The sequence below is a fragment of the Notamacropus eugenii genome, chromosome 2, assembly GCF_028372415.1.
Source record: "Notamacropus eugenii isolate mMacEug1 chromosome 2, mMacEug1.pri_v2, whole genome shotgun sequence".
NCBI lineage: Eukaryota > Metazoa > Chordata > Mammalia > Diprotodontia > Macropodidae > Notamacropus > Notamacropus eugenii.
The window spans coordinates 410,644,870-410,658,436 of NC_092873.1; the positions used below are offsets into that span (position 1 = coordinate 410,644,870).

Here is a 13,567-nt window from a genome sequence, read left to right on the forward strand (position 1 = left end):
AAATATCTTAATGTGACATCTTTAAAGTTGAACCTTCATTCTGATGTTGGGCAATTATTTAAAAGTTGAGGTTTGGGGGCTTTTCTGCTTTTGGTTTCCGGAAGGGGGAGAATACAGCTGTGATTTTAATGGCACAGGGAGCTCCTTCTACACTTATTAGAGCCTACTCTATTATAACAGTCTCTGAGAGATATCAGAGGACACTGAGACTTTAAATGGTGTATAAAGCAGGGAGATGGTCTGGGAGTCAGGAACACTGGTTTCAAATCCCATCTCTGACACAGACTTGGCTGGGGAACTGTGGACAGGTTACTAACACAAAAATTATCAATCTTTAGTGATTTACTTGTAGTTCATTAGCCAGCATAACAGATAATTACACTAGCTATGCCATCATTTTTAGCACCTCCTTTACTTCTAAGAAGTTAACAAAAGCAGAAAAAAGGGTACAAATAGGTAATACATAGAAAATATATAATCCAATTTGTCCTGAGCCCTCTGAAAAGCTTTCTACAAATGGACCAAGTGTAACAGAGGCCTCTGTAATAAAAATTTTCAGTCCTTTGGTGGATATTGGTCACTCATATTCATTTATGAAGAAAGTTTCTCATCACAGACAACTGGACTCAAAAGCTATGCTCTTGTCTATGAAATAATGGAATCTTTTAGGGTTAAAAACAGTCACATCTGGAAAGCATATTTTAGGTATGGCTTCAAAGAAGATATATAACATTTCTACAAACAAATACCTTCATTATAGCGCAAAATTAATTTCTGTTAATATATCTTATGTTTATTGGTCATAAATGTGTTTTGTCAGACAATATTATACCTGTAAAGAAATATATTCAATAAAAAAGATCTTAAATTCTAAGTTAAAGATGAAAAGCAAACAAGCAATATTTAGTTTTCTTTAAAGGTCAGATGCAATTCACAGAGTAAAGGTGGCTGATCTCTCCTTTTCAAATTAGTGTTACAAATTTACAAGAGATCATATTTACAAGTTTTGCCCAACATCAAATAACCTGTAAAAACTTTTCTGCTTGTTTTAAATTTCAAAAATAAATAGAAGCTTTCAACTGAAAGCAATATATATTTATAGTTATCTGAAGTTAGAATTTTTTTTAAGCTACATAGGAAAAAAATGCTCCCAGGCTTTTTAAGGGCCCACTGAGTTATATAAAGCCTCTTCTGTCCCAACATTTTCATGAATTCAAGTGATTTTTCTTCCTGAAAAACGTGACCACCAGAGCTTTCACTTCAAACTATTCAATCTGTTTCCATGGCAGCACTTCGGGATTCCTTAGCTACCATAAGTCGCATTAGCTGACTGTGGAATTTCTCAATCTTTTTTACATCCTGCGCCTGGTCTGTCCTGTATACCAGACACTGCAAAACAAAACAAAAAAGTAGAGGTTAACAAGACATCAATCTGCCATAAACTCTGGTACTTTTTGATTACATCAAAACATTACTTACTCATTCCACTTGTGTTACAATATAGTTCCTAATTCTTTCTGCCATATTTTTGTCTAACCAGTCTTTCATGTCTATTTTGGTTCTGATCAATACCCATTCCTATTGAGTTTCATCCTGCTCCTGGAGAATCATTCTTGTCAATTAATAAAGATGCTGAATTTAATTTCTTTATACCAAAATATACAGCAATTCCACCCAGTTAAGTGCTATTTGTAAACAATAAGCAGACTTTTGTTTCTTTCATTTAGGTCTCTGATATAAGTATTAGGTAACAGACTCTAGAACTAACTCTTTGGCCCAGTCCTTGATAGGCCACATACTACTCTACCTATTGATGACCAAATGGTGTCATTCTAGTTGGTTGTTCAGATATCTGGCAGAACAGTCTTCACTTTTTAAAAATGTCATTGAGGTAGTATCACTCTAATGAGGTCCAAATTCAGGAAATTGTATTTGCTTCCCTCTTGTCTTCATAACTCAACATTCTACCACAGAAAATTAAAAACATGAGTTATGATTGTGCAATACTAAGCAATTTTTAAAGAACCACATAATTGCCTTCAACTTCTGCTGACCAAAGTATATTCCACTTTCTATAGTGTACACATACACACACACAATTACAACAGAAAAAGATCTTGGGATTACATGAGTCAGCCACAAAAGCAAGACACTGGAATACATAAATGGGAGTTTGGAATGTAGAAACCAAAAAGGTATAATATTCATTTCTAGTCAAGTGATTACTATTATGCTTCATTCTGAGTTCTCTAAGTAAGGAAGACATGTAGAACTGAAACAAATTATTCAATCTGGAAATGAAAGGCTTCAATAATAGTTATTACATATATAAAATACCACACAAGGAACTATATCTGTTGGCTACTAAATCCAGAACAAAAGGAAATAGGTTTAAGTTGAATGTAGTTATAAGTAGATTTATAGGTGAGAATTGTCTAAGAGTAAGGACCACTAGACAACATGATCAATTACTCTGTATAGATTTTTCACTGTCAGAGTCCTTTTAGGGTGATAGGCTAGATTATATTTTTGGTCCCTTTAAACATAATCATAATAGCATTTACATAACCCTTCTGGGTTTACAAATATTATCTCATTTAATTCCCACAATAATCCTGTAACGTAGATGTTATAACCATCCTCATTTTATAAATGAAAAAACTGAGACAGAAAGAGATTAAGTGACCTGATTAGGGTCATACATCTAATAACTTGTCTGAGGCTGAATCTGAACTTAGATCTTCCTGACTCCAAGTCAGGTACTCTATCTACTATAACAACTAGCTACCCCAATTTGTAATACATGCACCTTCTGATAGTTTTTAAGGTCCAATGAGAACATGAAATAGGAAAAACATCCTACAAAGCAAGTCTTACTATATGAAACAACACATTTTAAATAAAAATCTTTTGTATATATAATTCTTATATCTATAGTAGCCCTCTAGATTATTGAAATATACATTATCATTTTCAGAGGGAAAAGGTACTACCTTTAAATTTTAAACTGTCTATATATTAATGATATCTTTCTATGTTCATGTTCTAATCCTTATTACAGAGCATATTTTCCAGTCTGTTATGTATGTATCCTTGGGCCAGATACAACCTTTCATTTTCTTATTAGTAAAAAGAGATTAAAAGAGGATTTTTCTAAAGTTCTGTTAAGCTCTAAAATTTTATGCTTCCTCTTCAAAAGATATAGTTCTCTGTTCTATAACAAATTAATCACAAGTAATCATCAGAATTTTTTTATATTAATATTCAAAGTTCTAACAGATTCCAATTCTTCCTTTAAGGAAGGGAATCTTCCAGTCTTTCTTTTTACTGATACTTGACCCAATTTAATAGACTGTCCTCCAAGGAGGTGGTATAATCATTTAAAATATAAGACTTTTGTGCACCACAGAGAAAGCATTATAAACACAAGGTGTACTATAACATACAACCAAAGATAACATAAACAATAATCTAAAACTGCTAAGGGATTAGTTAGCTCCTGAGCAGAGGTTTTTAACCTTTTTCACACCATGGCCCCCTCACTTTGGTAGTCTAATGAAATCCATGGACATCATCTAAGGATGTCTTGTTGCCTACATTCACAGTTGAAGGAAATGCTAAATTTCAGTTGGAGGTAAAAGATGTAATTTTTTCCCCATTCAAATCACAGACCATCTGAAATCTATTTAAAATGGACTCCAAGTTAAGAACCTCTAATGTAGAGGTTAGAGAGTTCTAAGTAAGTAGAAATAAAAACCTGCTATCTGCTTCCTAATTAAATAATCTAATCCCAGTTAGTTATGGTGCTGTCACAGATTCTGTTCTATTTATTATATTGTATTCTGATACGTGGCTTCTACATTCTCCTTACATGAAGATGGTCAAAAGAGGGCAACTACTAGCATGGCCTTGGCACGCTATACTAACGAAGCAAGTTGAATTACTTTTCAATACCCCCATAAAAGTAATTTCTGAAGCAATGTGTTCCTGAACTTGGAACAAAGAACAAAACAAGTATCATTATGGAGTAATTTGCATAAAGTCTATGATTAATTTTTAACAAATGGTTAACCCAGGAAACTCAAACTTGAACAATGAATAAAAATTTATACTTACAACTAAATCATCTGTTACTTTGATACACAGATTCCCATCTGAATGCCTATATTTGAGAACCACACGTGCCTGAAACAATACAATTTTAGAAATAGTGAAAACAGTTGATTTTTTAAAATGAATTTAGCTTTAATAAAACAGATCTTAAATATTATCTTTGGTATCCACTTATCACTCATAACCTCCCCTCACTAAAATCAAATCATCTAAAATGTGTACTTTTAAAAGGAATTTATATTATTGAAATAGAAACAGAATGTTATCTTATTTTAAGTGAATTTATAAAATGCTGGTATCCAAATACAGCAGCTTTGTTTGGGGGGTTATTTTTATTACCATAATGACAAAAAATTAAAACTATTTTAGAACTGTACTAGGGAGAAGGAATCAGGTTTGAACTGAAAACAGACCTAACATTGTTGTGCTTTCATAAGATTGGTCCTAATGAATGACATGGGAAATACAAAGTTTTTAAGCAGAGGATAAGTTCAGATGTCCTTCTGGACCAATTCCTTCCAACTCAATGGTTGTGCCACGTTTGTGACAATTTGCGACTCTTCTCACACACATTTTGCACAGCAAAATAAATAAAAAAGCTATCCTTACTTTTCCTTAGTTCTTTTAAATAAATAATTACAACATGAACTCTCACTCTTCCACATTAAAGTCCTACCTAGATGATTCATCATGGCCTCAAGGTGACCCCAAACTGCCTAACAGGTATATAAACAGAGCATACATTCTGGTAGGCCCAATTGGAAATGCTTTATATGAACCCAGCAATAGTTTGTATGTTTGAGGAAAAGGCCAGCTAAATTTGGAGAGGTTCATCCCTCAAAATGGTGACTAAAAAGTGAAAAATTTTTGTAAATTAAGTTAACTAATGAACATCTTCTACTGAGGTGGAGTAAGGCTGTGATCCATGCCAGTGGCAGTTAATAATCCTATCAATAAACATGAATATGATTTTCTGAAGTTGAAACTTTTAATTTTCTCCATATTTTATAAAATGTAAGTGGAATTGTTATATTTGTATACCTGTTCATGGTAATATTGCTCAATTTAGTTCAGTTCCTTGAGAATTTGGAATTTTGCTTGCCTTCGCAAAAAAATGGCATAGATATATACTTTAATTGAATATTATTTGAAAGGCAAATTGAGGCAACTATTTGGCTAGATGTTTAAACAGCATTTATTAAACATCTACTGTGTGCCAGGCACTATGGAAACAGGGTCTGAGGGTACAACAAAAAGGAAAAACTCAGTCTTGCTCAGTCTAATGGAGGAGAAAATATGCAGACAACTATGTACATCAGGATAAATTGGAGATAATCAATAGAAAGATAAGAAATAGATCAAGTGAGATCAGGAAAAATGTATTGCAGAAGACAGGATTTTAGCTGAGACTTGAAGGAAGCCAAGTAAGTTAGGAAGAGATGAGGGAGAGCTCTAGGTATGGGAGACAACCAGTGAAAATGTCTGGAGTCAGAAATGGAGTGTCTAGTTCAAGGAAAAGTAGCAAGTAGGTCAGTGTCCCAAAGAGTATGTGAGGGTTGCGGGGGTGTGAGAAGTAAGAAGATTAGAATGGGAGGAGGGGGCCACATTATGGTGGGCCAATTGGAGGATTTATATCTGATCCTGAAGGCAATTAGGGAGATGACTTGAAAGAAGGTAGAATTGTGACATACGTCAAATTTGTGTTTTAGGAAGATCACTTTGAGAGCTGGATAAAAGATGGACTGGAATGGGAAGAGACTTGTGACAGGAAGACCAATCAACAGGCTACTGCAATAGTCCAATTGTAAGGTGGTGAGGGCCTGAACCAGGGTGGTGACAAAATCAGAGAAGAGAAGGGGGTACATATGAGAAATGTTTCAAAGGAAGAATTGACAGGAGTTGGCAACTAACTGGATGGGGGAGGAGGGTGGGATTAAAGAATGGACATCACAGCTAGGTTGTAAGCCTGGTTAAGTGGGAAGAGAAATAGGGAAGCTAGGAAGAGGGCAGAGTTTGGGAGTCTGGGGGAAGTGTGAAAATGAGTTCTATTTTGGACATGTTGAGTTTAAGATTCAGTTCAAAATGTCCAACAGTCAGTTGGAAATACAAGACTGGACATCAGCAGAGAAGTTAGAGCCAGACAAATAAATCTGAGAAGTTAAGCAAAGAGATGACAGACAGCCAGAACCATGAGAGCTGATGGTATCACCAAGGGAGGGGAGGGAATCCATGATGAAGAGGGATGACTTGGATGAAGATCCAGTAAGAAAGAGACCAAGAAGTAGAAATACTTCTCAGAAAAGTAGGAGATCAGAGGGAGAGCAATCTCACAGAAGCCTAGGGAGAAGAGAGCATCAAGGAGAAGAGCATGATCCACAGTGTCAAAGGCTGTAGGGGGGGTCAAGAAAGATAATTGAGAAAAGGTCATTTGATTTGGCAATCATGACATCACTGGTAAATGGAGAGAGCAGTAACTCCTCAGAACAATCCCAATAAGCTTAGGCAATATATGAATTTTTGCAAGTAGGTAGAACTGAAACTGGAGACAGGAGACAGGCCAGAAGGCTATTCTCTAATACATATCCACATCAATAGAATATTGGTCTTTTGGCTGGCTGTACAAGAGGTACAATGTCAGCATATTATTTCCAAAATGAAAAAGCATCCAAAATATCATTTTCAAGAAAATTCTCAGAAAAAATCACTACTATGAATTCTCCCACTCATTACAGCTGACTGCTGCTCTGTCTACTAAACATAAACATCAAAAAGAATGGAATAAATAACCACTAATTTTACAGCCCACCAAAACTCATTCAAGTATGGTATACCAACTTAAAGGATTCTTTTATATTTTATATATTACACTTTCTAAAGAAAAAAGCTAGTGTCACATGTAGCCCATCATGTAATATATAATACATAAAACATTAGAATTTTGAGAACTATAATCCCCAAGGTTAACAATGATTTCTTTATTACTAAATCCAGGACCCTGTCTGTAGTCCTCATCTTTCTTACCTCCTCTTTATTATTTAGCACTAATCATCATACATCCCCCCCAGATTCTCCTGATGCTGCTCTCTCCTGGTTCTCCTCCTATCTGCATGGCTGCTTCTCAGTCTCTTGTTTTATCATGCATTCCATCCCCCCTCAGGAAATCTACCCCAGAACTGTGTCCTTGGACTTTCCTTTCTTCTCTCTCTAGATATTCTTCTTTTTTGCTCATGTCATCAGCAACCATGACCTTGATGTGAAGTGTATGAATGACTCTCAAATCTATACATCCTGAGCTTACCTCCACAATGTCTCACATCCATCCCAATCTCTGCCCAGATCAGCAGCACCCTAGTTCAGCCCTTAGTTCCCATCACCTCTTGCCTAACAGGTCTCCTTATTTCTAATGTCTTTCTCTTTTCCAGTTCATCCAGATATCAAACTGAAACACAGTCATGCCTGCTCATGATACTCCAGTATCTCCCTACTGCGCTTTAGAACAAAATGCAGATTTCTATCTTCTTTCACAACATGACTAATATGGTAATGTTTTTGTGTAACTGAACATGTATAACCTATCTCATACTGCTAACTGTCCTGGGGTTGGAGAGGAAAGAGAGAAAGAAAATTTGGAACCCTCAAATTTTTAAACCCCCAAAGGAGTTTCAGAAGCCCCAAAGTGTTAAACATGATTGATTATTGCATATGTATAATCTATATCAGACAGCTTGTCTTGGAGAGGGAGGAAAATCTGGAACTCAAAATCTTATAAAAAAAGAATGCTGAAAATTATCTTTACATGTAATTTGGGGAAAAAAACTGTTTACAAAAAAAATTAAAGTGTTTTGCAAACCTAAAAAAAAGAAAATGAATGTTAAAAATGGTTTTTACTTTTAATTGGGAAAAAATAAAATATTACTTTACAACAAGAATAAAATAGAAACCCCTCTATTTCTATATTATAGAGCCCTCCATAACCAATATACACTCCAAACAACTGTAGCATATACCCTATGTTCCAACCAAATCACCCTACTTGATGTTCCTTGTACCATTTTTTTCATCCCCCACCTCACACCTTACTGGTTGCCTGGAATGTTCTACTTCTTCATCTCTTCTGCCTCTTGGAATCTCTAGGTCCATTCAAGAGAGTTCAACTATCATCTCCTACAAGAGGCTTTTCATGATCTTTCCAATGGTTTCTGGGCCTCTCTCCACTCCACCGCATTAGGCTGTATTTATTTTTTTTCTTTCCATATTGTTCCACACTTTCTACTTCTCTTTTAGATGAAAGCTCTTAAACCCAGGGACTGTTGCATCTTTCTGTGTTTGTATCCCCAGTGTTTGGTAGGAGGTGGGTGATTCATAAATTTTTGTTGAATTGAATTAAATCTTTGAATTTAGAGAAAGGACAGATGTTATGGTATTTTCCAAAGGATCATATACATGACAATAGGGAGGGTAAACATAATACCTGTTCTACCACCACACTTAGATTTTCATTAGTTCTCATCCCATCCCAGGGTAATGAAGTGTGTGTGTGTGTGTGTGTGTGTGTGTGTGTGTGTGTGTGTGTGTGTGTATGAGTGTGTGTGTATGAGTGTGTGTGTGAGAGAGAGAGTGTGAGTGTGAGAGAGAGAGAGAGATATTGTGTGTGTGTATGTTAAAGTCCCAACTCATTCTTCAGAGCACTGTGCCAGGAAGACAGTAGGAGTGGTACTGTAACTTTCTAAAAGACTAACTCATTAATACAATGCTAAGGAATGCTTTCAAGTCTCTGTGAGGTACAAACACATTTTACAATGCATTTTTTACATACATATGAAGTCTTGTCTTGATTAAATATTTATCACTCCTAACATCTTCAACTTCATTCCTCTATATCCAATTTAAAGCTAACTGTAATGCTTTTTACATAGCATAAGTTAAATGATCAAACTATGATTTAAATTTTAGCATGTGGCTCTAAAGTGAAGGATGAGTTCCATTGGTAAGGGTTAATATTCCTTGTTTAAACAGTGCCAGTTCCATGCTGTGACCACTTTAAATCGTTCTACAGTCAGTGAGCTGTTTTCAAATTACTCAGCATCTACAAGTTAGCAACATAATCTTTTAAAATGTATATTACTCCAACAAAAAATTGTATAAATTGGTCCCAATGTGGATACAATAACTTCTACAGCAATCCTAATGACTAAATTCTAAAAAAAAATAAAAATAAAAAAAAAAATAAGGATAGTATAAGCTCTATATTCCTTTTTCTCCAAAGAGTGCTAGGAGAAATATTACGCCTTCTATGTAATTTGAACAAATACCAGTTAGAAGGCAGGAGGGGAGAAAGAAGTAAAGAATACAGGTTAGGTACTGAGAGCTTTTAAGTAGTAAAACTATGATTTAAACACATATTTAACATCTACTAAATGTAAGACACTATGCTGAGGCTAAACAACACAAGGCAAAAGGGAAATACTTCCTACTCCCTGGAGGAACTAAAGCTTTTTAAAGTTTTGTAAGATCTCCAGAACATTACACATTGTCGCTCAGTCTTACCCTAGTCTTTGTGACCCCATTTGACTGAAGTGGCCTGCCATTTCCTTCTCTAGATCATTTTACAGATGAGGAAACTGAGGTAAATAAGGTTAAGTGACCTGTCTAGGGTCACACAGCTAGGAAGTGCCTGAGGCCAGATTTTAACTTGGAGATGAGTCTTATAGCACAATAGTATTCCATTACATTCATATACCACAGATTGTTCAGCCATTCCCCAACTGATGGGTAACCTTCAATTTCCAATTCTTTGCCACCACAAAAAGAGGTGCTAGAAACATTTTTTGTACATGGAGGTACTTTTTCCATTTTTTATAATATCTTTGGTAGTAGTGGTATTGCTGGATCAAAGGGTAGGAAGTTTGACTGCCCTTTGGTCATTGTTTCAAATTGCTCTCCAGAATGGCCAGATCAGTTCACAACTCCACCAACAATGCATTACTGTCCCATTTTTCCCAGGGAAATGAGTCTTCCTGACTCCACGTCCAATGCTCTATCCATTGTGCCACCTGTCTGCCCCAGAGTACTACACATAACACTGAACTGAATTGAAGGTGCTTACAAATATTCTACTGAGGGAAATGGACTCTGGGAACATGACAAGCATATAAAATAAGACCAACACAAAGTATATTTGAGGAGAGAAAACATAGGAACTGCAAGGGGGGGGCAATTCATAGAAGGCTTCAAAGAGAAAGTGACACTTAGGGTCCAGGGGAGTCTTAAAAGTCTTCTCCAAGATATGAGAAAATTGGAACACTAATGCATGGTTGGTGGAGTTGTGAACTAATCCAACCATTCTAGAGAGTGATTCGGAACTATGCCCAAAGGGCTATAAAACGGCACACCCTTTGATCCAGCAATACCAGTTCTAGGTCTGTATACCAAAAAGATCATAAACACAGGAAAAGGACCCACATGTACAAAAATATTTATAGCAGCTCTTTTTTGTGGTCGCAAAGAATTGGAACTGAGATGTCCATCAATGAGGTCAATGAACTGAACAAGTTGTAGCATATGAACATAATGGAATATTATTATGCTACAAGAAATGATGAGCAGGCCAACTTCAGAAAAATCTGGAAAGACTTATATGAACTGATGCCGGGTGAAGTGAGCAGAACCAGGAGAACACTGTACAGTCACAGCCACACTATGTGATGACTGACTTAGCTCTTCTCGGCAATGCAAGGATCTAAGATAATTCCAAGGGACTCATGACGGAAAATGCTATCCACATCCAGAGAAAGAACTGTGGAGTCTGAATGCAGACTGAAACATACTATTTGCTCTCTTTTTCCTTTGTTGTTTTATTTTGTTTCTTCTTTCTCACAGTTCCTCTCATTGGTTCTAATGCTTTACATCATGACTAATGTGAAAATATGTTTAATATGAATGTGTATGTAGAGCCTGTATCAGAGTGCACAGTCTTGGGTAGGGGAGAAGAGGAAAAAATTTAAAACTCGAAATCTTATGGAAGTGAATGCTGAAAACATTTTTTAAAATAAGTAAATAAATACATAAATTTTTTGAAAGTTTCTTCCAGTACCATAATTTTAAGGTGTTAATTCTGTGGTGCTCAGCTTTCATTATAGTCTGGACTCTCAAAGCCATACAATGCTACTAGAAAAACCATAGTTTTAACTATACAGACTTTTGCTGGCAAACTGAAGCCTCTGCTTTTTAGTAAGTTGTCTAGATTTGCCATAGTTTTCCTTCCAAGGAGCAAGCATATTTTAATTTCATGGCTGCAACTGCCATACGCAATGATCTTTGAGTCCAAGAATATAAAATTTGACACTGTTTCCATTTCTTCTCCCTCTCTTTGCCAGAAAGTGATGGGAAGAGTTGCTGTGACCTTAATTTTTTTGAAGTTAAGCTTCAAGTCTTTCACCCTCATCAAGAGGCTTAATTTCTCATCATTTTCTGCCATCAGAATGGTATCACCTGCATATCTGAGACTGTTATTATTTCACCTTACCACCCAGCTTTTGATTCATCCAACCTGGCAATTCAAATGAATGTAAATATGTAAGTATAATATGTATGTATGTATGTACATAGGTAGGTATGTGTATATATATAAAAAATGCTACCCACCTCCAAAGATAAAACTGATGAACTCTGAATGCAAACTGAAGTATAATTTTCTCTATTTTTTTTTTTGTTGCTTTTTTTGCAATACAGCTAACACATAACTGAGATACTATTTGCCTTCTCTGTGGACAAGGGAGAGGAAGAAGGGAGAGAATCTGGAATTCAAAACTTAAACGAAAAATAGTCAAAAATAAATAATAAATTTGAGAAGGGAAAAAAAGAATTAACAGCTTGGAACAAGAGGTACAAAAACTTTACAAAAGAAAGTAATTCCCTGAAAATTATAACTGATCAAAGGGAATCTAATAACTCCATGAAACATCAAGAAATATTAAAATAAAGTCAAAAGGCTGGGAAAAAAAGAAGAAAATGTGAGATACAGCCAAAACAACTAATCTAGAAAACAGACTAAGAAGAAGTATTTTAAGAATCACTGGGCTATTTGTAAGCTGTGGTCCCAAAAAGAGCCTGAACATTTCAAGAAATCATAAAATAAAACTGAAAAATTTGAAGAACCAAAGGGCAAAGAAAATAAAAGAATTCTACCAGTCAACTTCCTGAAAGAAACTCCAAAATGAAAACTCCCAGGAACTCCCAAGAAAGAATTCAAATACCAAGAAGTCACAGCCAGGATCACACAAGACTTAGTCATCATGCCATAAAGGAGAGGAGAACTTAAAATATTTTACAACGCAAAAGATCTAGGCTTACAATCAATAATAAACTGTCCAGCAAAACTAAGTATAATGCTATAGGGAAAAACTGGACCTTTAATGAAATAAGATAATTTTCAAGCATTCCTGATGAAACTACCAGAACTAAGTAGAAATTCTGACATACATGCATAGGAGTCAAGAAAAGCATAAAAAAAGGTAACCATGTGCAAGCAACCACAAGGAATTAAACAAAGTTAAATGCTTATATTCTTATATGATAGGATGACACATGTATCCTCTTAGAACTCTATCATCAGGGGTCATTGAGGGAATCTAATTAGACAGAGGGGCTTGGGAGTGATTCTTTTATGTTCTGATGATCTTAAAAGAAAATGGAAAGGAAGAAATGTTCTAAATCACTACTGATTAGAAAGATGCAAGTCAAAACAACTCTAAGGTACTACATCACACCTATCAAATTGGCTAACATGACAAAACAGGAAGATGATAAATGTTGGAGAAGATGTGTAGAGTTGGAACACTAATTCATTGTTGGTGGAACTGTGAGTTGATCCAATCATTCTGGAGAGCAATTTGGAGCTACGCCCAAAGGGCTACAAAAATGTGCACACCCTTTGACCCAGCAATACTGCTTCTAGGACTGTATACCCAAGAGATCATAAAAATGGTAAAGGGTCCCAAATGTACAAAAGTATTTATAGCAGCCCTCTTTGTGGTAGCCAAAAACTGGAAATCAAGGAGATGCCCATCAATTGGGGAATGAGTGAACAAGTTGTAGTATATGAATGTAATAGAATACTATTGTGCTATAAGAAATGATGAACAAGAAGACTTCAGAGAAGCCTGTAAAGACTTATATGAACTGATGGCTGAGTGAAAGGACCAAAACCAGGAGAACTTTGTACACAGCAACAACCACAGTGTGTGAGGAATTTTTCTGGTAGACTTAGTACTTCATTGAAATGCACAAACTTAAAAAATTTCCAATGGACTCGAAGCAAAACGCCTTTCACATCCAGAGAAAGAACTATGGAATTGGATCGAAGATAGAAAACAGACCATTTTCTTTTGTATTATGTTTTGTTTTGTTCTATGGTTTCTCCCATTCATTTTAATTCTTCTGTGCAACATGTATT

At 35.6% G+C, this 13,567-nt stretch overlaps 1 protein-coding gene across 1 annotated transcript in view; it reads right to left on the bottom strand.

The window, feature by feature from the left end:
• Nucleotides 1-771: 771 nt before the first annotated feature.
• Nucleotides 772-13,567, bottom strand: part of SRP9 (signal recognition particle 9) — a 23,494-nt gene continuing 10,698 nt past the window's right edge. The window contains exons 2-3 of the mRNA XM_072647710.1: nucleotides 4,117-4,185; nucleotides 772-1,389 (exon numbers count right to left, since the gene is read on the bottom strand). Of these exons, the coding sequence (XP_072503811.1) occupies nucleotides 1,270-1,389; nucleotides 4,117-4,185 (189 nt within the window). The 3' untranslated portion in view covers nucleotides 772-1,269. The remainder of the gene's footprint in view (nucleotides 1,390-4,116; nucleotides 4,186-13,567) is intronic.